General features: G+C 42.4%; 1 protein-coding gene across 1 annotated transcript in view; it reads left to right on the top strand.

Annotated features, from left to right (window-relative positions):
- Positions 1-24,428, top strand: part of DHRSX (dehydrogenase/reductase X-linked) — a 170,531-nt gene that overhangs the window by 133,426 nt on the left and 12,677 nt on the right. Inside the window, exon 7 of the mRNA XM_029999153.1 lies at positions 6,869-7,076. Coding sequence (XP_029855013.1) covers positions 6,869-7,076 — 208 coding nt within the window. The remainder of the gene's footprint in view (positions 1-6,868; positions 7,077-24,428) is intronic.

Here is a 24,428-nt window from a genome sequence, read left to right as displayed (position 1 = left end):
CGTAAATACTTCTATAATAAAGACATTCCAGGTTCCTTCACTAAATGTAGTCCTCCAAAGACAGTAAGTTAATTTTTGTTCCCTCTGCGTTTCCTACAGGCTATAACAAGGGGCTAGTCACTGAATGCTATGTATTTATACAGTGAAGTGCTGAAAGTCAGGAAGCATGGCTTTTAAAAAAATAAAACACAACCCAGCTTCCAGCTTGTGGCTCCTACTGAATTGTGGATTAAGCACAAGGCAGGAGTCACTGACTTGCAGACAAATCAGCTACTGAGACCATCACCAACGTTTTGCCTCTTAGAGAGCGTCTTCCAGCTCTTAGCTTCTACCCTTATACCTATCCTCTAATTTTAAGATGAAAAATGCTATTTTACCACTGTCAAAAGACGTCAGAGAAAGCCCAATTTTGGCCAGAGCTGTGTGTGAGCAGCGCGTGGCACTGAGGGGCTCACTGCAGGGAGAGGGGGAAGCTCTGAGGTGTGGTCAGTCTTTGTCCATGGGTCAGAATGAAAGGGCAAGGTGGGCTGCTCTGAAAGTGCCACCTGCCTCTGGCTGCTTCAGTAACCCCCGTGCGACCAATTAGGTCACGAAGGATTTGTTTTTCAGCTTGTGTAGAACCACGGAGTTCATTTATCAGTCTTGTAGCCTTCCTTTCCAAAGTGACCATCACAGGGTCATGAGAGTGCTCTAGGAGTCCCTGATGCTTGAGTCCTGATTCACTCAAATTGCAGCTGCCAGTGTATTCCAGTTCAAATACACGGGGGTATGCTAAGGCCACCTTCACTGTTATATGTATATAAGTATTTTTTTTTTAAAAGGCCACATATCAAGTATATGAAAGAAATGTACATGAAGAAGTACTGTTGTTCAGTGAACACCCAAAATACCCAGGTATGTATATGAAATGGGTGACTATACAGTAGCCTATAGCAGTAGTTGGTAACAGGACAGCTACTCTATAAAACGTAAGTGTAACAACATCTGAATAAGAAGATACGTTAACACTTTAGATTTTAGTTTTGTTTTGCTAATGCATATGCTTCTTTCTTTCAATTAGCAAAATACTAGTTTTCAACGGTAATACATATATTTTCATTTCTCCAATTCTGTCTTTTCTCTATCTCTGTATTTCCTTTTTTCTTTGTACTGAGGGAAAATCACAATTGATGAGACTCAGCAAATGTGTTCACGGGATAAATATATGTAGCACTGTCAGGGAGTATGCTTAAATCTAGTAAGCAATATTTAGGACTCAGGCTTTGGTTTATAATAGGAAAAGAGAACGAAACTGCTTATGATAACCAGAAAAGACACACCTGTATTCTGCAATATATTTCTGTAGCTGCTTCAAAATAAACTGCAAATTACCAAAAATCTTGTGCTACCTTCCCTGGAGAAAGAGAATTTAAGACTGTGAAAGCTTCATGAGTGTTTAATAATAGTCTTTTATATTCTTGACTAAGCAATGGTGATGATGTATTGCAAGATTAATACATAAATCATTAGGAAACTTTAGTCATTTTAATACAGCAAGTCTGTGTTTTGCTTAATTCACTGATTCATCCTAAGGCATATATTGAAATTTTGTGTGGCCTTTCATTAAAAACCCCAGCATGTCACCCACGTTTTGCATCACTTGTCTTTTAATGGAGCACATAGCAATCGGGTTGTTCTGCAGTTTGATCTCGGAGCACTCTGCCCTCCAGGAAAATTAACACGCTGGAAATTGGGGAGCGTGGTGATGGGTGAGGGGAGGATAACATGCGCAAGACAAGTGCGGCGTGAAAGAGGTCCACGTCAGGAAAACCAGTGCTAGCACCGGCCAGGTTAACGCAGCTGTGTGTCGGTCGGTATGGTCACAGGTCCTCTGAGCCTTTTTTTGAAGCCAGACGCGGTGGGGAAGGGAACGGGTGCTGTCGCTGCACCCTTCTTCCAGTCGGTCTGTATCCGCTTCCTCCACATGTGTGCATAATGCAAAAGCAACCGTTAATGAAAGAGAAAAAGCCGAGAGCAGCGTGAGAGCCTGTGCACAGGAGGTGTGGAGGAAGTGGTCTGTGCAGAGCAGCAATTTTGTTTTCCCTGTTACTCAGTGGGTACCCTGAGCTGACTTAATGCTCTTCGCTAAACGTGGTATCACTGGACGTAAATGGGAGACCTCTACAGAACGCAGACCAGCTAAAGCCAGCCAGAAAAGAAACCAGAGTAAGACTGACTGCCAAGGGAAGTGCTAAACATGGATCCAGTTTTCAAACTTGGATAGAAGCTGAGTCCATATTTAAACACCTCATTAGCCACTGCAGGCTCCAGTTTGAAATTTGGCGTCTCATTACTTTTTACAAATACATTGCCCCAGCATGCTAGGGAGACTGCTGCCAGAGACAGCACTATGGAGACGAGTGGTAAAATCAGCTTCTGGTGGAAAAGAAGAAAAAAAAAATTAGAAAAAAAAAATCAGCAAACCACAAAGCACTCGCTCACTCACTCACTCCAAAATTGAATACTTACTTATTTTGGTTTGGCAAAAATACGAAACAATCCCTTTCTCTTCTCCTCCCTAATTTTTGTAATGACAATTCAAACTTGTCAGTCTATGTTGCACAATATCTTAAGCCAAAAATAAGAATTTCTGCTAAAAATTAATTGAACAGAAAATTCATAGCCTGCCTTATCCTGGTCCTTTATTCATCACTTATAGAATCAATAAAACATTATTTTAAAAGGAAGGAGAAGGCCTTGTATATTGCTCCTCTCTTGGCCGGATTTCAAAGCAGCTAATTAAATTCTGTCTGCCTTAACTCTTCCTGTAGTTTCCATTTAGTGAGTTGTGCATTGCCCTATTTTATCAGCACCGACTCGGCGAAATGCTATGGAGGGGCATCCCCCAGGGGAGACTGTTTTCCACGGTAAGAAGAATGGTCCACAGAGAGCCCCACTCAGATGAGTGGCTGAGAATGAACTTCTCCATGCTACCGATGCCAGGCATGCCACTCCTTCCCACCGGACTTCTTCCCACCAAGTCCTTGCTCCGCTTTTCCTCCCTGCTGACCGTGCACAGGCTTGCCAAACCACGGCACATGCTGTCTGGCGTAGCTTGAGCCTGGTGGGCAGTATTTATTAGGACGGATCCCTGGGCAGTTGAACACCAGTACCTCCTAGCTCTCTAGCTGACTGGCCAGCCTGTGTAAATACCTGGGAGCTGGGAGCTACCAGTCCTTTGCCCGGCTGGCCGCCTCGTTAGGAGGCAGAGTTTCTCTGCTCGAGAGATGGCCTGCCTTGCTGTGAAGCATCGATACGCTGTGTCCTCAAGGGTCCCCGCGTCACAGGCACCTCGTGTGCTCTGCTGTGCCAGCACAGTTTGCTGGTAAGCTGTGCTCTGCTTTAGGCTGGTTGGCCTCTTGTATGCACTTTCATTTCAGAAAGCTTTTAGAGCCTTCAGAAAAGGAAAGCAATGTGGAAATGCGTAATGTCAATATTATTTTATTTAGTATACAATTATACTTTCATTCAGCGTAGAAAATGTACGTACAGAGCATAGAGCACCAAGAGAGGCTAGATTTAGATGCATGGGTTTTAAATTTAATTCCATGTGTAAGAGGAATATATTTTATGGTTTTAAACTGAAAGAGGGTAGACTTAGATTAGATATAAGGAAGACATTTTTTACAGTGACGGTGGGGAGGCACTGGCACAGGTTGCCCAGAGAGGCTGTGGATGCCCCATCCCTGGCAGTGTTCAAGGCCAGGTTGGATGGGGCTTTGAGCAACCTGGTCTAGTGGAAGGTGTCCCTGGCCATGGCAGGGGCGTTGGAACTAGGTTATCTTTAAGGTCCCTTCCAACCCAAACCATTCTGTGGTTCTACCTGTATGTGCCTGGGAGATGCCATCATGGTACAGGTACAGGAGCCTACGTGCTCCTATTTTTCTGATGCATAAAGTCAAGACTTGATGTAATGGAATCAAGTAGCAGCGTTGATCTTTTTTCCAACGTGGCATTTAAACAACACGATTCTAATAAGATGGGGTCTCACAGACAAAACAGTTGTTCAACAAAAATCCTTGTCAGTTCTGTGTCACAGGTTATTCCTCTGTCTTATGTAGTTCCATTGATGTCAGATTCCTGGAAAGCAAAAAGCACACACAGAGAAAACGGGAAGAGAGCAGGTAATCATCGCAGGGGTTCTGCCAAAAGTGTCTGCTCTGTGTATCCAATTTTATATCCTTCATATCTATAGTATGTTATTGAAGTCTGATTCCCCGCTGCCTTGCAAATCATTTGCATCTCTGCACTGTGATATAAAAGGCTTCCTCGCTGATTGGATAGCTTTTTATATCTTCTCAGCACTCGTGTTTCTCTGACATAGATATCTATGCAAAGTGCAAGGCTTTTGAGGATCCGGCCCTTGTAGTTCATGCTTCATTGCCACAAGGTAAGTCAAAACAGCACTCGCACAAAATGTGGGAATGAGAAGTCATGGGGAGCGTTCGCCGTCCTCCTGCCTGGCATCTGAAGGTTATTGAAGGCCAGACTAGACCCAGGCAGAACGAGTCAGAGTAGTCCCGAGCCCTGCTTCCCTGCGAGCCGCTTGCCAGACGGGATCACTCGAATTCATCTCGGGAAGCTTGTCCCGTGCCTCAGCTTGCGTTCTCCACCGGTGGGGGAACGGTGGCACCGATGGAGAAGCGCCAGGGTTGGCTGCCAGCTGGCTGCCGGAGGCGGCTTCGGATGAGTGCTGCTTCCCATGGGTGGCGTGAGCTCTGCCCCGCACGGCTGCGCGAGGGAGGCTCGTAGTGGCTGAGGATCTGGTCCTTCAAGTTAAAAGGGTTGAAATATGCATGAAGCATAAGGTGACATTTTGAGTGTCTCAGATCAGAGCACGGACGTTACTGAATTTAAAATGTAACTGCAATTTCCTGACTAATGCCGAGTCACTTTTATATTCATGCAGTGATTGTTCTTTATTCTTAAAATAGCCCATTTTACCCTGAGGCGCAGGTGATATCTTTATGATGATGGAGCTACGTTATCCAGCACATTACAGCTCGGGCCGTTGGTTTGTACAAGGGCTGTTTATGATCAGCTGTCCTTTTTTATTCTCTCTCAATTTATATAATGCTTTTGTAGCCTGTTTGTGATTTGCTTGAACAAGAATCCAGCAGAGGAAAAAAAAAAAAAGAAGAAAAAAAAAAGAGATGCACTGGAGATGCAGTATTATTGTCTTTTACTTCCTGTAGCTGAGCTGTACGATTTACCATTGTGTCTCCAGGTTTCTGAGTCCATTCAGATAACACGACCAGTTAAATTGCTTCAGTAGCCTTACACCTCTGCAGAGAGTCAGCCTGTTTGCTAGCATCCGGGGCTTTCTGTGGTGAAGCGTACAGGATATTATAAGTAAGGTATTCAATGAGATTGAGATAACAAAAAGAACTCTGAGACATATTTGCTATTCATTCAAAATAAAAACCTTGCATGTAGCAGCAACCACAGAAAACCAAAGGCAGGCTTTTCAGCGGAGTAGGAGCATCCGCAGCCCGGACGTTTGCTGCGCTAAGGGTGAAGGTGTAGAGGCTGGAGCTGGAGCTGCGGCTGTCGCAGAGGCAGGACAACAACTAGGGGGAAGGAGAGAGCTGGGAAAGTGAGACTGCTCCTGGGTGGGTTCCCCTCTATGTCCCTCCACCAGCAGTACCTGCTGCCCCACGGAGCCGAACCCCTGGCTCCGCATCAGCACCAGCAGCGAGCAGTGCCGCTTCCCCAGGCTCTGGCAGAGGGAAAGGGGATCGGGACCAGAGCTGTTTTGCTTCCCCCAGGAGCCCGTTGCTTTAGGCTGCCGCCTGCTTTGCCTACGAGCTGTCTGTAATGCCTGGAATTACCTTGGGTTCTGCTAAGCACAAAAAAGGTTAGATGAGAGGCTGTAGTAATTACAAGAGTGAATTGTCATGGCATAGGAATTTGTGGAAGTGGTGCTGAGGCCCCAGTCAGGAGGAGCATTTTAAGCGACATACCTGCTAATTTGCATGGAACTAGCTTGCTTATTTAAAAAAAAAAAAAATACTGCTGCCTGCATGCAGTGAAACCCAACTAATCAGCAATTCCTAGAAAGTTTGACTTGAAAGAAAGGCAGATTCAGCGTCCAGATGAGAGAAATGCACAGGAGCCTCAACAGGTAATGTTTTGCCATAACTCCCAGTATTTGTGTGCCTTCGTCGCACCTCCTGTTTGGCACAGACCCAGCCAGCCGCCTTTGCTCTACAGGCTGTATATGGCATAACTGTGGTTACACTTGCAGCTGCTCTCCTTGCCCCGTCTTTTTATCCATCTCTTTAGCTGTGCGTAATCTGGTGTGTCACTGGGGCAGGTGCAATGATTGCCTTACTCATCTGTACTGTGCCCAACACAAGAGCCTTCATCAGAAACTAGTAGGTCCTGCTGCAATACAAATAATAATAACCAGGAGCAGTATAATCAGGCATGGATTTACTGGGTGGGAATAGGGTATGTATGTGTGGGAAGAGGGCAATGAGGAAGGGGAGAGTAGTTTGAGGGCCTCTAGGTGATGATATCCTGGAGATTGGTGCCTCAGCATTTCTGGTTTAAATGGTTGGATGTAGAGATTCGGGCAGGTACCGTGTAATTTTATTTTAATTTTTTTCCCCGCCATAAATCAGACTTGGTTTCTGACGGAATAATCACCAGAACTCCAGCAAACACCACGCCTGCCAATGATAAGCTGTTTCTTCTGACGACTCAATGTATAGCTGTTTGTTTGCTGGATATTGCAAAAGGCAGTACATTTGATGTTTGTGCAATTCTGTTTTCCTTCTGATTATTTTTATGTGCCTCTCCCTCTCTCTTTCTGTCCTGTATACAGATGTTCGTATTCACCCCATGGAGCCTATGCCCAAAGCAAACTTGCCCTTGTGTTATTTACCTATCGACTACAGCATCTTCTGACTGCAAATGGAAGCCATGTGACTGCTAATGTAGTAGACCCTGGAGTAGTGAATACTGAGCTCTACAAGCATGTCTTTTGGGTTGTAAAAGTGGCCAAATGGATGACAGCCTGGCTATTTTTCAAGGTATGCAGTTTTTAAAATTATTTTGTTGCCTTGCCCCGGCATCGTAAGAGCGATAGTCAGCACGGAGGTGAAGGTGTTTCCGAGTTTGTCATAACGTATGGTATTTATTGCATTTCTCTGTGCTGATGAGATGTACAAAGTTGATAAAGACAGACCTTCCCCAGAACAAACACTTACTTTAAAGGAAGAGAGCGAGCTCTCCCAGTAAGGGAAGGGAATGCTTTTCACTGTCTGTGCCCATGCACTGATCATCTCTGCCCTGATCTATCCATGCGCCTTTGTGCATGCATGGGGGCAGAACATCATCCTAACACAGAGCCAGAATATGCAGAGTGTTCCTCGGAAATGTCTTGTACGTCCTCGTAATGAGAGGCAGGCGTGATCTGGCACGGTCTACATGTACGCAACATGTTCTAGAGAAGAGGGCAAAGGGAAGGAGGAAGCTGTACAAAACTGGTGGGAAGTGGCCATACTCCAGGTGGTGCAGGTCCAGACGCTCGTGTTCTGGGAGGTGGGACAATTTTCATTTAGCTTTTTCATCGTAACATGTACTTGTAATAGTACCTGATTTTCTATTATCTATTCCTGGTCTGCATTAGGAAACTTAAAGCTGTTTGATAAAACCGATCCAGAAGTGGGGCAGACCCAGTTATGCTTAACTTCAGTAGCATTTTGTAGTGGTGTAAGTAGATCAATCTGAAATCAGTTTAGCTGCGTAGGTGCAATCTCCTTATGCGGACAAGCCTTAGGAGGACTTGTGCTGAGAAAATGTACTGCTTATAACTCTTTCAGAAAGTAGTTTTGGATTAAGTGAATGGAACCTGATTCCATTAGAGAAAATTAAATGTCCTAATTAAAATGAAGTATTTTAGATCAAGGGGCATGTCCCACAAAGCAAATTAATTTTAAACTTTGATATGGAAATATCACTAGCTTTAATTTTAGAAACGAAACTGGAGGCTGGAAGAGTGGCTGTAAAATAAGATGCAAACAAATAAACCCATATTTAAAAAAATTAATAGTATCTTCTGAGTACACCTTGAATATTGCAATAAAATTGTAATAGGAATGCTCATAATATGTAATGCATTCTTAAAGAAGCAGAATGCATCTTTGCCAGACTGTATATATTAAACTTGTTTTGCCTCTTGTGATTGCTATTTTAAATATCAGTCTCGGCTGGTGGTGTTTTTTCATTGGACTTACTTCACCTTGCTAACATAACAGTTTCATGCAGATGTTTAGGTTGTGCTCAGCGTTTCCTCTCGAGCCACAAAATTCTGACAAAATTTCTGTGTCTGAGAGTGAGAACTGAGTCTCTTGTTTACAGCACTCAATCCCATACGGTTTTATTGGTGTGCCCAGGGAGACATTTTTGTATTATACTGACCATGTTTAGACACCAAATGGTATGTCACTGAACACACATAAAATGAGTTTGGATTTATCACAAGAGGGAGTCTCATACTTACAGCTCTAATAGTAATGCCGCCAATAGTTCCTGATCACTTCCTATTCTTTGGATGAGATATTGTTCTAAAGGAGTTCTGCCTTGCAACAGGTGACGGACAGACATACTGACTTGCATGGAAGTGTGATGTGTGTACTGCCTGAAAAGCAAATACATCAATTGCTTTTTGAGTTAGAGTAACTTCAGGTTTGGATAACTAAATGCTTCAGTTATTGAGGTTGAGTTTTTCACATTTTTATATAACACTCGTTGTGGTTTTCCTATAAGCCAAAGGAGAGGAAAACTCTTACTATCACTCTTCCCGTCCTCCCTTAGACTTCTGAGTTACAGCTCCGACTTCTACTCTTGCCTTATTGCTTAAGATACGTTTATGTATTCGGGATTGACTTTGCCTTCCTTTCTCACATTCAGGAGCACTTCATCACATAGGTACGCCGTGTTCAGCTCTGGCAGAACAGAACTACATCGCAAGGCGATGTTTAGCTCCATGGCAAGCTCACGTTAAAAGCCTGCCTGGTGATTTCAGTATCACTGTATTGAGTGCCGTAGTATCCAGCATTCCAGCCTGGGTGGGTCTTGTGGGTCTTGTGTTGGTCTTGTGCACTAGGGTAAATTTCCCCTGAGAAAAGTAAGAAAGCAAGTACAAGAAAATTCAGTTGTCTGATAATATTAACTGATAGTTGGTGTTACGGTTTTCCTCCCCCTGGGAATTTCAGTCCAGAGTGCACATATATGAATCTTCCTTCTAGGATTATGGCAGTAATGCAGTGAAAATAAGGTGATAGCTCTCTAATCATATTGGCTCAACTAACTTTTATCAATCACTCTGAAGTATTCTGGAGCATTTTCTAAATGCATGCAGGAAATTGCTTCACCCACTGCAACCTGGCGCTCGTGAGAGCCAGCACAGCCCAGATAGCTCTGGTGAGGAAATGCATCACGGATTTATCACATCACATTCCCTCAGGAGCGAGTCAACATGTTGTTTGATTTAATTCCAAAATATTGTGGCAGAGCCTCCACTACCTTTAAATGCATTTCTGCCAGCACTGGTCCCAGTTGCATTCAAGTCAAATACCTCCTAGGGATTGCAGCCTGGCCCCCACTCTCGCTGGGCTGCTCGTATTTGAAACGGCTTAGTGTGGCAGACAAGACTGTCGGCTCAACATCCGCCTCAGAGCTGCCTCAAGATATTTAGGTACTTAAACAAATAAACCTACAGTCTTGTAAATAGAGCATGATATGTACACATAATTTAGCAAAGTATTAACAGCTTGAGTTTCTCTGAACTGTGAAACATTGTCTTCTGGTCTTCATAGGTAGCTCAGAAAAATCACTGCCGAGTCAGTTTGGGGTTTTTTTCCCCAATTAGCTGCCTTGGGAGGCACCCCTGTAGAAGTAAGATAGGCCAAGCTAAAGGATCCAGTGACAGTCAGAAAATTTGTGAAACGAATGCCTGCCCTTCAGACGTGATGGTTTCATTCGTTCTCAGCTTGATTCTTTCCCAGGAAAGTTATTGTCTGCTGTGGTACTTGTTCTTTAAATTTCCATTTTGCAAATGTTTTATCTACATTATTAATAAACAGGGATTGCACCTGTCACACACAAGAGAGAAATTGTGTTTATTCCTCAAAAAAAAAAAAAAAAAGTTATTTCTACCCCTATGACTTCTCAGTAAATAAAAGCTGATGAGCTGTCACAGTCCTCTGCAAAGTGCAGTGAAATATGGTGTCCCTTAGGAATTTTTAATATAAAGTGATCTTCTTTTTGAAGAGGTAAAGTCCAAACTCGTAAACAAAAACTAATTAATAAGATCATAATAGCCTAAAAAGACATTTGTCGGGCATCAAATTGCAACTTAGCCAACTGTACAACACACCAGTTTTAGTGACAGGTACTGTCCAAGCTGGAAGCCAGGAAGGTACCATTTCCCTCTCAAGTATTTCTGCTTCTGCTACGGATACTGAATATTCATTCTTAAGCCAGATGGCCTCTGCCTGTGGTACAATTAAAATGCCTTAGAGCAGAAAAAAAAAAGTTGATTCTCATTAATGTGCAATGGTAGGGACTGTTCTGCTCCATACGACTTCGTTATGTCATTGAAGTAGAGACATTTCCCACATAGCGGTGTTGTAAACTTCCCCAAACCTTTATGACAAGCTTGGTGAACGTGTCGTTATCAGATATAGAGTATTCAGTCCTTTCAGCTGCCTCAGACTGGTATTTAGGAAGGCATTGTGGAAGGAAGGCTGCGCATCGGATCTTGTCTCAGCTGTCATTTCCAAAGACATAGTGCCATGTAAGTGATTATTGACTGACAAACTGAAAATGAGTAGGACTAGTGACCCTGCCGGCCTGTAAAAGTGAAGGGAAAGGCTTCAGCAGCACAGGCTAGAAATCAGCCAATATAAACTCGTTCATTTCTTTCCTCTGTCAAAATAGGCTTAACTTTAGTGTAATTTTCCTGTAACATTTTTAAAGAAATGCTTCCAGTCCATAAATGCTGCTAGAAAACAAGATCTAGAGAACGTGGATTCATCATTCATGCCAGAGGACACAGTCATGCAGGTCTTATTGCAGCATTTCTTATTCAAACTGTCCCTTTGGCACTGTGAATGTAGAAAATTCATTTCATCGTCCCCCCCCGAGGTGTCAGAAGACAAACACATCACAACACAATAACGCCAGCTGTAGAGAACAAGAATAATTAAATTCTACAGCTGAAAGCAGCAATTCATCAGCATCAACATCTTCCGTCCATGTGGTGTGTGGTCCTCACGTAAAGCTAGTCTGGAATTTTCTCACAAAACGAAAACTCCTTGCAGAAATATGTCATTTGCAGTTAATTTTTGCAAAAGACTTTTCAGATCAAAAGTAGGATTCTGGTCAAAATCAGAGAGAAGGAAACAGTGTATTTTATTCCAGTAATTCTGGTCTTTAAACAGATCCCATTTTTGTACACATTGGTACAGGGGTTTAAGCTTCAGAGCCATAGGGTTTCTTTTTTTCCATCTAATAAATATTTGATTATTTGTACAGCCATAGAACAATTCTAGGGGGAAGGATGGAGGGACCCACCTGAGAAGGCTAATGACCAATCCACCTTTGAGCTCCCAAATCCTGGTGATCTGGGTATTTCTGCATGTGAATCCCTGGACTTGGGTAGGCACCCAGGTCCTGCCTGTTACGGGGTCCGTGAATCTAGCTTGACTGCTTTATTTATTCTAACTACTGAATAAGAAAGCTTCAGAGCACGGTGTCTTTTGTATCTGTCCTAATTAGGATCAGACCCCTCTAAAGTAGGCTGACTCTCAGTGCACACCTAAATAGCATTGGACCCTAGTCTCCACTGAATCTGTTGTTCCCCTGTGTCCCAAGATATTGGGGGTTTTGTGCATGTTTTCTCAGGTGTAAGTAGTCAAAATGTTTATTTTAAGAGACATGTTGAGAGTTGCTGGAGAGCGTTTTGATGGCAGAAAAGTGAAGGATTTTGTTGCATGCCTTGTTATATGGCACGCAAAGGGGTAAGGACGCTGTACGGGACAGCACAAAACTGGTGGGATTGTGTTGGGGTGGATCAGATGGAGTCAAGGCTGTTGAAGTTCTTGTTTATAACTCTTATTTGGAGCAGCTGCTGGCATGATCTATCCCCAAACCACACCCAGGCTTCCTCTTGGATGGTGCTAGTTGGAACAGGCTGAAACACAGCCATGGAGCAAGCGAAAAATGAAGCAGTGTGCACAGTCAGAGATCCATCTCATGCCCTGTCTCACAGTTTTAGTTGTTTGGTTAAAAAGAGAGAAGCATTCCTTTTTTTTCCTGACAATGTGAAATGGGAAGACTATCTTCCATCTTTCAGAAGTGTTCACAGGACAGGAAAACTGTCTTCATGTCTAATGCTGCCTGCAGGATTGACCTTTTTTAGCCTGGAAAATGGTCTAAAAAACCACAGGTTAAACCTACGCTATGAACTATGTAAAAACCTATGCTTGCCCTATGTGAATCGGTTTTGGAGCAAAACTTTTGGACTGGTAAGCGACTGAAATGTTGTGATATCATTTTGATGGCAGGTCAGAAGCATACTGAAAACAGGTATTTGTACTGTGTAAGAAAGGGTTTATCCCTAACTCCTGTGTGGTAGAAGATTGTTGATTTAACTTGACAGCTCAGGCAGATTCTTTCATTCTATCTGAAAGGAATCAATTTGTATCCAGAAGAGTGAAAAAAATAGTCTCTGTATTGCTGTAATGGGAGAGAGTAAGTAAACAGTTAAGAAATTGTGAAAATATTAAGCCTAACCAGTGCTAGCACATCAGCAGCTATCGTCTTGTAATCTGTAACTATTTTCATATTCAGAACCCACAGAGTTAGTTAGGAAAGACATTTTCCATCAATGAATTTATTCCTTGCTAACATTTCTTGGCAGTACTTTCTGATGTATTTGGTTAATACCTTTGTATGGTATTCTATTCCCAGTCAGACTTGTTGAAAGTGGAGGAAACACAAAAGAGGAAGATAATTTGCTGTGGACCAAACACGTGCCAGGGACTCAGTACTGATTCCTGTCAGCTTAGAAGAAGGTAACCCCAATGCCTCTAATGTAAAGGTCTCAAAAAAGAGGTTGAAAGTTTGGGGAATTAGAGAAAATCTTGAAATTTCAACTAGACCATTAGCCTTTCACCTTCAATCCATAATCTTTATAGTTAAGGGTTATAGCAGCACACTAGTGTAATTCTCTCTCATGCGCCTGGGCAGTTCTACCTCCATCACCACGTAGTTAAAATTCCATTTTCAGTCAGGTAATACAATGCTGTTGGAAACTTGAACCCAGTGGCAGCAGAATACAGGGCAGCCGCTAATCTTTGTCATCAGCGTGTCTCTCAGATACCACTTTAAGAGAGGGAAGGAGCAAGGGAGAGAGGAGACCACCACAGCCCCACTGAAACGGCCCGTTCAGCAAGGCTAGAACAGGGGTTACAGGCAGTTTCTCTCTTGCACGTGAAAGAGCCATAACACTGAGTTAAAGAGAAAGACCACCAGCTTCCCTTGGAAAATCCTGCTATTGAGCTTACAGGCAAGCAGCAGGTTGGAATCAGATCACTAAAATAAGGAGATGAGGAGGAAGAGATTGTGGGAGTGCACATTCATATATATACACACATATATATACACACATACATAGACAGTTTGCCACCAGGTGTGGTGGCATTATAGATCAATTAATATTTCTCTGGGGATGACCGATCTAAATTCCTTATTGTTTTGCTACTTGTGAGTAATGCATCCATAACAAAACAATGCTGATGAAATTTATATTGCAGAGCCCCACCACCTAAAGCCCCTACTCACTACAGAAAAATTAATTTTAGGCGGTTTTGGAGATTTACGGCCACTCCTTTCCCCCCTCTCTGAATGTGACGGTCCTTAATCTACCAGTAATCCAAGAAGACTGAAAAACTTTTCAATGAGGAAGGAAACTTTTCCATAAACAACATAGACACAATTTTTAATGGTTATCCTGAGCTTTCAAAAGTTGAGAGAAAATGCCAAGTTCTGCCAAGAAGGTGAAAACATTCCCTTTTCCAGTGGTCTAAGGCATCTATGCCTGGAAGCTACTGGTGACAGGTCTTCTAGTTCATAAATGTCTGCAATATGAATGCCTGCATCAGAGCTGTTCATCCAGTGATCTCCTCATGGTTACTGCTAGTACTGGATCTGTCTTAGAATAAGATAAATATCTACAGTTGGCCAGATGAGTCAAGTCCTTCTAGGGCCAGTTTATCTCTGTGAACAATGAAGGGATCCTCTGGTGACTAGCTTAGCTGTAGATGTCTGTCCTGTATAAGGGTATAAAGTTAGGTATAAAGGATGAATCCCATCCCAAGGCAGAGGACATTAAATCTGTGTTATTTTAAAAACCAGCAATGCTAGTAAAGAACTGAAGATAATATGGTTTTGGATGTGCACAGGAGAGAGTAGGAACTGGAAAGGTATGGGGACATAGCTGGGCCATAAGTAATCTGTAATCAAGATCAAGCTGGTTTTTCAAATGGCAGCTCTAAGGTATTTGGAGTATCAGACCATTTCCTCTATAAGTGGGAAATGTGTTCGTGGGCAGCCACAGGTGAGGAAATCCCAGTTACTTCTGAAATGTATTTCTCATATATGTTTACAATCCATCGTGTGCCTCCACTATTTATCACATAGATATTGCCGTGCATTTACATGGGTAGTTATGTGTACTCTCTGTACATATTTGTAATAGTGTAATGTATGTAACAAGAGAGAACCACGGAAAGCAAGCACCACCCACTATTTGAGGAAGAACTGGAAACAGCAAATACATTTTTTAAAATACCAGTATCATCCAACACCCAATTTGTGAGTTTTGAAAAGTTTCAGTTCAGAAGTCAGTTGAATAACTCTGGCTTTAGTAATGACTATAACAGTTATGATTGCCAGCCTCAAACATTCATGTTTGCGTTTTAGAAAGGGTACTGAGGTACTGCAAGATGTAGTTCACATAGTTCATTTTGTTCTCATTATGTTCTCAGCTAAATAGATGGGATTTGGTGGATTATAGTAGGTAAACATGAGAAGGGAATTTGGTGCAGTGGCTCTAGCCCCCATTTTTCTAGAAGGAACTTGATCCTAGATCTGGCACAAACGCAAGTCATTAATACAATCTGTCCAGAGTTAGTGGTTTCTATACGTTATTACATATTTAAACATTCTCTTTAAATTGGTTCTGTGAGTCTCTTCAGGGCAAATGACTACATTCGGTTGTTGCCATCTCGGTGCTGGAAGGGGAAGTAACCACAGGAGTTACGTCACCACAGACCAGGCGCTCTGCGGGGAATACAGAACATATGCAGAAGAGGGTTTGGATGAAACCTGAGCAATGTGCAATAAAACAAGAATGAACTTGGACAGCTTATCAGGGATGGGATTTGTAGTGGTATTTGTTTGGCCCCATCACGCTGACCTACTTTTCAGTCACTGGAATAGGAAGGAGGTGCTGCTGCTGGTCCTAGGGTCAGGCAGTCTGAAAAAATGAGTTGCTCCCAATGTCTCTTAATTGCTCACCAAAGTCTTGGAGCTAGCCACCACCAACTTACGAGCTTAACTTACTATCTTATTACTAGTTTATCCAATTTAGTATAAATGTTACTTTTTGAATGAATAGCAGGGGCCAGTTGGTGCCCTGTGCCTGGCCGCCCTGTGTTCCCACAGCTTTGCCGTGAGCGGCGTTGTGCAGTGCCTCTCCAGCTGCCTTGCATCCCTGCAGCAGGCAGCTGGGTGCTGAGGCTGAATGTGTCTCAGGAAGAGCGGTATTGATTGACTTATTCAATATTTTTTCCTGCCAAGCTCTTGAGATGCAAAATGCAGTCTTCCACAGCGTCTGCCACTTGTCGCGTACTATCCTAAGATGATTAAAAATGGAGAGAGAGAAAAGCTGTCCCATTGTTTTTGGAGCTCGGAGTGTTGAAAATAAAATTACACGCTATGAGTATATTTTGACAGGTGGCTCCGTTCTAAAAATGAATGCAGAAAAGGCAGTATGGGGCAGCACGCTTGTTTTTTCTGTCAGGGTTGTACATTGTCCAGGTACAAAGGTTATTTTTATGACTGCTCCAGCTGTGCATGCAGCTTGGTCATTTCTCAGAGAGGAGTTCAGTTATCAACACTCTCATACATCATGACCGGTAATGACAACTTAGGTCCCCATTTTCCTTTACATATAAAATGATGACTTCCATCATCATGAAGTTTTGGTACTTCGTCAGTGGCTTTGCACAAGTGTAGCTGATCGGAACCTGCTAAACAAGTAAATGACGCCCAAACCTAAAATCATCCGGGTCCCAATCTTATTGTGTATGCTTGTAGCAAGGATTATCTGGTCTGACTTCGCATCCTCTACGTGGAAGTACTGTCTTTATGTAAAGCATTTTACGTGTCTGATCCTGCTCCTTAGAGGTTCTCCTTGATCTGGGGCTGGCCTTTTATATTTCTTGCCTGGTTTAGGTTTGTGGCACATGTGTCCTATTTTATATGCCTATTATCTGGGGAAGTGGATTAAGGCTGGCACAGATACACCGAACCCTAATCGCTTTAGAGGGCCGGCAGGTCTCCAGAGGTAGTAAGTACTTCAAATGTTTATAATACTAGATTCAGCTGACGTTGCTTGAAATCCATTCAACAAGCAGATCTGGAAGGCAGGAAGCCGAGTTTTACATAGTCTTTTTTTCTAAATATAATTGCCCTGTTAATACTATTTTATATACACTTAGTGCTCAGTTTTGGTTTTGGTGGTGTGGTGGGTTTTTTCCCCTTGTATTGGGGCAAGCCTATTTCATATGAAACACTGTTTTCACTGCAAAATATATCCATCACCCAGTACCTTGGCTGTATAGCTTCTCCTGCGAGAGTTTCAACCCACTCTGCACAGCACTGGGTCAAAGGCAGATGAGTCATCTATTTCCAGCCTTTTGAAAAAGTGATAAAATATAAAATGTGTTTGTGCTAAGGTACCTGGATTTGTCATCTCCAGGTCACTACACAACAGTTTACTCAGAGGAGCCAAGGGGATTATAAAGCACCTCCAGTGCTCGGAAGCAGCACTCATACATGTGATGCAGAATCTGTGCCATGCTCTCCTGGTTGGAAAGAAAGCATTTGCAGCATTAGCGTCGTTAGGCTTTATAGATAGGAGTAGGTACCATCCTGCTCAAGGATGGTACCAGTGCTGTCACTGTTACCATAAAGACAACACATCTTTTGTGTGTTGATTTCAGTTTGACTCTGTAGAAGCTCTAGACAACAACTTCTTTTTTTTCTCTCTTTATTGTCAAGTTATATCATGATATCTAGCAATAGCCTTTAATCAAAATAAACAGGAGTGAGGTTGCTTTTAAGGAAACAATTTTGTCAAGACAAGAATGAATTGAAGCAAGCTGACTGGAAATGTATTTACTTTGAGAAATGAGAAAGAAATAAGAAGAAAGAAGTAAGAAAGTTGTTTCTGATCATTGGAATCAGACTCTGGAAAAGGCTTCCGCAGAGTGGTAGCGATAAGAAAACTCTTGTTTTTAAGATGGAGTTTAAATAGGTTTATTGAGAAGATCAGCTGATAGCATATCTGCAATATGAGGACATCAGAGGTGTCCCAAGAGGTCCCTGCAGTCCCCTGTTCCTTCTGAATTCCTTTTGTATTTAGAATCAATTTTTTTTCCTCGGGTTTATCTGTTTTGCACCCATGCTGAAAAGAAAAAAAGGAGTCCAGTATAAGGGTCCAAAAGCGAAGATTTCCCAAAAAACATTCCTTTTGATTTTGAACGTGTTGAGTACCCAGCAAATCCTTCTTCAGGAAAACCTTTGGTGAAGACGTATCACTTCTTGGACTCATTTCCATCCTTGCCTTTCTAGACAATAGTTCTTCCAGTTTGCTGATGAGCTGCGTTGAGCTGTGCTCCCAACAGTGCTGGCTCTTGTTTACAGCAGAAAAGTGAAGATGGGGCTATGGGTCAGACTGAAGAGCCCTCAATGGGAATCGGATCTTCTGTTGTCCTGGTTAAGAAATCTGTGTATGCTATTAAAAAATAAATTGGCCAAGGCAAACTGAAAATGGAGCTATAGAGGTAGTTGGCATAGCTACCCTGTTACTCTCTAATCTGGGTTACCACAGCATTCTTCCAGAAGTCGGGCCGCGCTCAAGAGACCCCTTCCAGTAGAGCGGCCAGGCAGCTGGGCGCAGCAGCAGGTAGCGCGTGATACTCGTGCGAGAGACCGTGGCTTCCCCCGTGTTTCCACAAGCGGCTCAAGGCCATCGTCTTGGGCCTGCCCGACTGCCTGGTTTGCATCTGAAGTACCTTCAGGACGACTAACTTCGGAGAGGCTTGTAGCCCTGCTAGAAGTCAGCTGAGGAGCTCCAACCGACAGTGTCCTGAGTAGACTAGCGGGGCTTTGCACAATGAGGATTTCCATTCCTAAAATGTCCAGAACAGAGAGTTTAGTTCAGGATTTTGCCTGAGGGGAAGAAAGGTATTCTTATGTTCCTGTTTTGTGATGGCAGGTCTGCCTCACCTGGATCGGTGTTTTCACTGCTACTTGCCATATTTTTCTTATGGAGAAATTATACTGCACATTTTAAAATTTGAAAAAAAATGCATTTTCCTTCTTTATTTTTTTTTTTATTTTCAGTTTTTGTGGACTTTTTTATTTGAACCATGATGTGGTGTTTTAGAAGGGGAAAGCTGGGTTCTCTGTGTTTCTTGGGTGGGTCTTTCAAATCAGAGCAATAGACCTGCTGCAAACTACTGATCATGGATCCATTATGATAGCTAAGATGTGTCAGTGCTCCAGATTACTGAGTTCAAGCTTTGCCCTCTGATATGAATGGGTGACTAGATTTAAAAATAAATCCTTTGGATTATACCGAAAATTTGAACTGTCAAGAAATAAATGGTGTGGTGAACTGAAACATAGGTCTCTTAAGCTGCCCTCGATTTAGCTATATTTCAGTAATCTCTCATTCACCTTCCATTGCTGTCAGCAGCCTGTAGGGTTTCTTTTATATTTATGATGGAAATACCTGTCTGTGAATCATGTCACTGAGATGCATGTGTTTTTGCCACTTCAAGGAATTAGTAAACAGTGCATAGTTTCTCTGGTGACAAACACTGCATTACTGGATCATTTGTACCAATAGGTATTTCCTCATGTAAAGAGCTTTATTGCATAAAAAATTCCTTATTTTCATGTGTTGTAGGTGGAAGGTATTTTTGTTAAGTAAGTGCATATAACTTAATTTCTTGTTTTTCCATATTTTCACTGTCAACATATATTTCTGTAAAATTTTTGTTGGCAGTAGGTATTTATTAACAGGCTTTTGCAAGAATTTTCTTACTATAGTTACAAAGTGCCTTTATCATAGAAAAATAGATGTATCTAAAATGCAGGAGCCTGGTGTACCTTTCATGTTTTGGAGTCCCTTTGCTAAAATGTGTGGAGACTAGATCTTTTTAATGTTAAAATATCACTTACCTTCAAGTACAGAATATTTTCATGTACAAAATTATATTAATAAAAATATAATTTCCTTTTTAATTGTATACTAAACAAAAATGTAGCCTACTCTAGCTTTGCGAGTGAAACGTATATTAATAAGTAGTTTTCAGTAATATTCTTTCACTCCTAATTTCAGTCACCTGCAATACATAAGAATTTTTAGGAAAGAGAGATAAATAGCTCTAACAAAAAACACTGAATATTTTGGAACCTGCAAGATCCTTTTCATTTGATCTGCTGTTTGTTATTGTCACTGTAGATTATAGATGAGAATATCTGCAATTATCCTCTGGTTAATATACTTTTGAATTGGAAGAAAGGGCAGAGCTACGGTGCAGCTGGCAAGTAGTCAGCTAAGCTCCATTACAGGCATTTAAAACACCTCTTCAGTGGGGCTTCTTAATGATAAAATACGTGGGGCTGGCTTTTCTGACAACCCGTGGAACATGATAGATGATAGTAACCTTTTCTCTAAATTAAATGAGAAAACCAAGAGCCGGCAGGGCAGTGCGCTTCGGCACACAAGCTTTGGGATAGCAGCTTCCTTTCTTGCTCCTCACCCCATAAATACCTGTTTTTATGTTTATTTTAAAATTATGTCAGTATATTCTGGGCTATATTCTCATGTCCATTTCGTTGAGCCTCCTTCACACTTTATAGTTTTGAAATAGTTATATTTCTACTTACTTAATGTAGCAGCAGTTAGTGCAGGCCAGAGGACTGTATAGATTTTATTTTTACAAAAGCAAACTCTACGAGTGTGAGCAACTCTCTATTACTTGCAAATGAGGTGTATGCTGAGAAAATCTTCAGTCTCGTTTTGTAATTTCTCATACCCGCCTAAATAAAAGGGAAAAAAACCCTGAGTGAGCTTTTTTGAAATGAGTTTACATTTTCAGAGAAGGCGTTAAAGAGCATACTTGGCTCGGGCATCTATTTCTGCTTAGGGAAACATTTTCTGTAAGAACGTGTACCTCAGTGCTATTTTCTCTTCAAATTTCTTTTTGTGGTTATGGTTTTTTTTCTGGTGTGGTCATTTACAGCTATTTGTAAATTCTTCATAATATTAATTTAGACTAGAAGAGGAATCTGCCTGATTTCTCAAGAATGAAACCGCTTTTCTCCATTTTGTTATATTAGTGATTAAAAAATACTGCTGTTTTCTTTTGCAGAACTGTAGTAAGACACCCAAATCTGGTTATTTCTAGTTGCAGCAGGGTATTTATTCTGTTGAAGATCTCTCCCTCCTATCAGATGCTGCTGGTGACTGTTGTCAGGTCTTTGAGTAGCTGTGCTCGGATGGCAGGCATGAAGTTGCCTCTTCGTTTTCTAAGCAAAGACCAGATGTTTGTTCTAGGGTAAGCAGACTGATTTGCAGTTAAAACCTCAAGTAAAGGTACATCATTTCAGGCTATAAACCAGCCACGTCTCAAGCTGCATGTGACTCAAAAAGAAAAATGTGAGAGCCAGAGGTAATCGACTTCTTCACTGCCCTGTACATCTTGGGTATTTGTTGATGCAAGTGAAGAATGGATGGGTTATTCTCTCCCCTGTGTTAACAGAGAAGAATTCAGATTTGTATCTTGGACTTGTTCATGCTTTTCCCTTGCTCTACACAGAGGTGGCGATAAAAACAAGGCAAAGAGCTATATTTAGAGAATTAGGCCAATGGGAACTCATCAGTTCACTTTAGGAGCCAGTGATAAACGTTTCTCCCTGGGAGACTTCAGTGAGCATTGAGGCACACCACCTCCAGCTCCGGCCACCTCACGTAGTTCCAGTTACTCTGAGCAGTAAACCATTGCATGCTGAAAAAGAAACTGGGAAGACTTTAAAAATTTGAAGTCCTGCAGGGTTTTACTGGGCCCGTGAGAGGCGAGGTCTTGATCATTTTGTGACTGACAACGTCTTATGCAAGAAAGAGCTTTGCACAAAGTCCCGTGGCTACAGTGCTCTGGTCAGAGTCGTGCCACTGCTGGCTGTTAGACTTATCCATCAGAAGTCTACCTTTTGCATTTTATTCTAGTGTCTTTAATATATTCACACTAACCTTTAATATATTCAACAGTATTACAGGCAGGAAAAACTACACTGGGACGAAGGAACAAAGGCAAATATTGCTGAAGAAATTTTAAATAATGTGCAGATCTCTTGTGGGCATTGATTCATGTACTTCATGGTGTCAATAATTGTTTGTGAATTGCAGCCATTTTTTTCCTCTGAAGAGAGCATTACTCCTGAAATATAGTCATTACCTATTGATTACCTCTACAGTCATTTTCATGCATCAGTAGTTTCGATAAAAAAATAAGTAGCACTTATTTTACACCAATGTGTAAGATCTGCACATTGTTCATTAATAACCAAAAGGACTTTTTAAAGTATTTTTTTTATTGCAGAGACCACATTGACATTTTTCAAAAGCCATAAGTCTCAGGATAAATGGAAAAAAGTCTTAACGGCGCTTTTTTTTCTGGCTTTTTTCTTTTTTTTATGGGGGAGTTGTAAATGTTCTGCTGTCTCAGGATGGGGCTGCAATAAGAAGGACATATTTGTCTCTGTTTGGTGCTAATGTAATTTCCTGTTTTTCCTACTGTATGACTCTCCTTTTAATCCCAATTTTGGGTAATGTGCTATTTTTTGATTGAATGATGAGACCTGAGATTCAGCAAGGAGAAAATAATTAAAACTATTTGTTTCACAGACTGTCAGCAGCTATTAGGGATTAGACAAATACAAATTAAGGCTTTTTTTTCCCCGAGCCATTGTTTGCAAAGTTCACAAACAATTGTAATCCTCTTATATTGAACACAGATTTAAAAGTAAAGATCAGTTATGTTTTGGTCACTAAGGAGTTTATATAATTGATAAAACCCAAACACTTAGATTATTTTTATATTAAAAGTGTGCTGCTTAGGAAACTCTTGCTTCTCAGTTGTTGCTCCCTTGCAGAGCTCAGGGACTAAAAACTAGCCACATCAGCTCAGCAGGCATTTGCAGAGCGAAGGGGGCTTTGCAGCTCGTCCCTCCAGCCGCAGGAGCGGCTCGCGTCCTGCGAAGGGCCGAGCAGCGGCAGGGATTGCGGCTGACGCTGCTGGCCTCCATGCCCCGAGCGCGGCCCCGCTTGCGCTCCGTCCCTGCAGCCCTGCAACACGCTCCCGCACCGCTGATTTGATGCCCCTTGCGATTTTCCTGCGAGAGTAGCCTTGTTTTCTGCCCTGCTCTAAGGGCTTGGCCCTGCTTGTGGATGCAGCATTTCTCCTGTCTTCTCAGATTTGGCTGGGTCAATGTATTGACGAAGTTTCACCTAATATTTCCCTCTTCTTTCCCTACTATCAAAAGGCTTGGGCTGGCTCCTTTCTTTGCTCCAGACATGGTTAAGAGCCATCTGCCCCAAGAGCTCACGCTTTGAAGGCTGTTCTCTACCCCTCTTTGGTTTCTGAAGGGGCTCGGTGACACGGATGGGTGACCCGAGGAGGGCGAGCGTCAGCGCTGGGCTGGGAACCCTCCTGCGCTGAGCCCCCGCGGAGACCCTCCTCTGCACGGCGTGGGGGCTGCAGAAGGGGATCGGACCCAACGGGGCAAGTGCCCGGCACGCTGATGTAGGAGCCACACTCAGTGAGGTTGCGGTGAGGGTCTGGCAAGAGACATTTAGGAATTTAGGAGGAAAAGGGAATGAAGAAGAGCTGGCACTATCTGCGAGATTGTCGTGGGGCATGATGAAAGGGCAGGCGGAGAAATGGGTGAAAGTTTAGACAGCAGGCGTGCTTTGCATACCACCTAGAGAAACGGAGTCCTAATCTTGATTGGAACAATTCAATTCCGCTGTGAAGTACATATTAAATAACAATAGGCGGCTGCAGAGCTGTGCAGACTTGCAGGTGAAGAGTAGAATTTTAAGCAAGCTGCCGGGCGGCTGGGAGAGGCAGCGGGGAGGGCTGGGACAGGTGGTCTGCGCTGGCGTTCAAGCCTCTGCTCAGACCTCAGCCTGTATTTTTACGAGTTAAAAGGAGTTACTAAACCACAGCACAGGTCTGCATTAATTCAACTGGAATTTTTCCCAGGAAGCAGAAGTTTAATCATCTGGAGCATCGCTGTTTGCAGTGTATCATCGCGAGCGGGCGAGTGGGAAGGGCTCATTGATTGGACTCTCAAGGCAAACGGACGTGTGTAGCAAAATGGCATTACCAAAGACTGTAGTTCAATATGAGCTCCCTAAACAAAGCAAATTATTTCAGCACCAGATGAGTCCGTAACATGTATTTATTGAACCACAAAACCTCACAGTATTTGTTTCCCATTCTAAACAACTGCTCTAACCTTTTAGTCAAAAAGCCCTATGAATACAAGTGCAACAGAAACTCTCCTGGGGCACTTAGTAAAAAGAAAAGGTTAATTCTCACTGTGTTATTTTGGCTATTGATAGTTCTGCAAGTGTAAGTCTCTGGGTCATAGCTACCTATGCCCTTAATCAGTCCAGTATCAAAACCCTAGTCAGACACTCTCTGCAGAGACAGGAGCTGTCTAAGAATGAAATAAAAGGAATATGAAGATTTTGAGGAAGATTGTTGGGATTTTTAACATTCTTGCCCCGCTTTTTTTTTTTTTTTTTAATAGCAGATTAAGGATAGACTTTGGTTGTGGGAGGGATTGAATGTTTTTCTCCTTTGCAGTTTTTCATTGTCCTCCTTCAGGTAATAAGATTTGACCATTCACTATGGATCTCATTTTTGGAACCTGAAGCAATTCTTCCCGTGACACAAGCCAGGACAGTTGGTTTAGTCATTCACACAGGACTGGGGCATAGTGTGTCA

Source organism: Aquila chrysaetos, chromosome 23 (assembly GCF_900496995.4).
Source record: "Aquila chrysaetos chrysaetos chromosome 23, bAquChr1.4, whole genome shotgun sequence".
Classification (NCBI taxonomy): Eukaryota; Metazoa; Chordata; class Aves; order Accipitriformes; family Accipitridae; genus Aquila; species Aquila chrysaetos.
The sequence above is the reverse complement of the archived record's forward strand: the minus strand, read 5'-3'. Positions and strand labels throughout refer to the sequence as shown.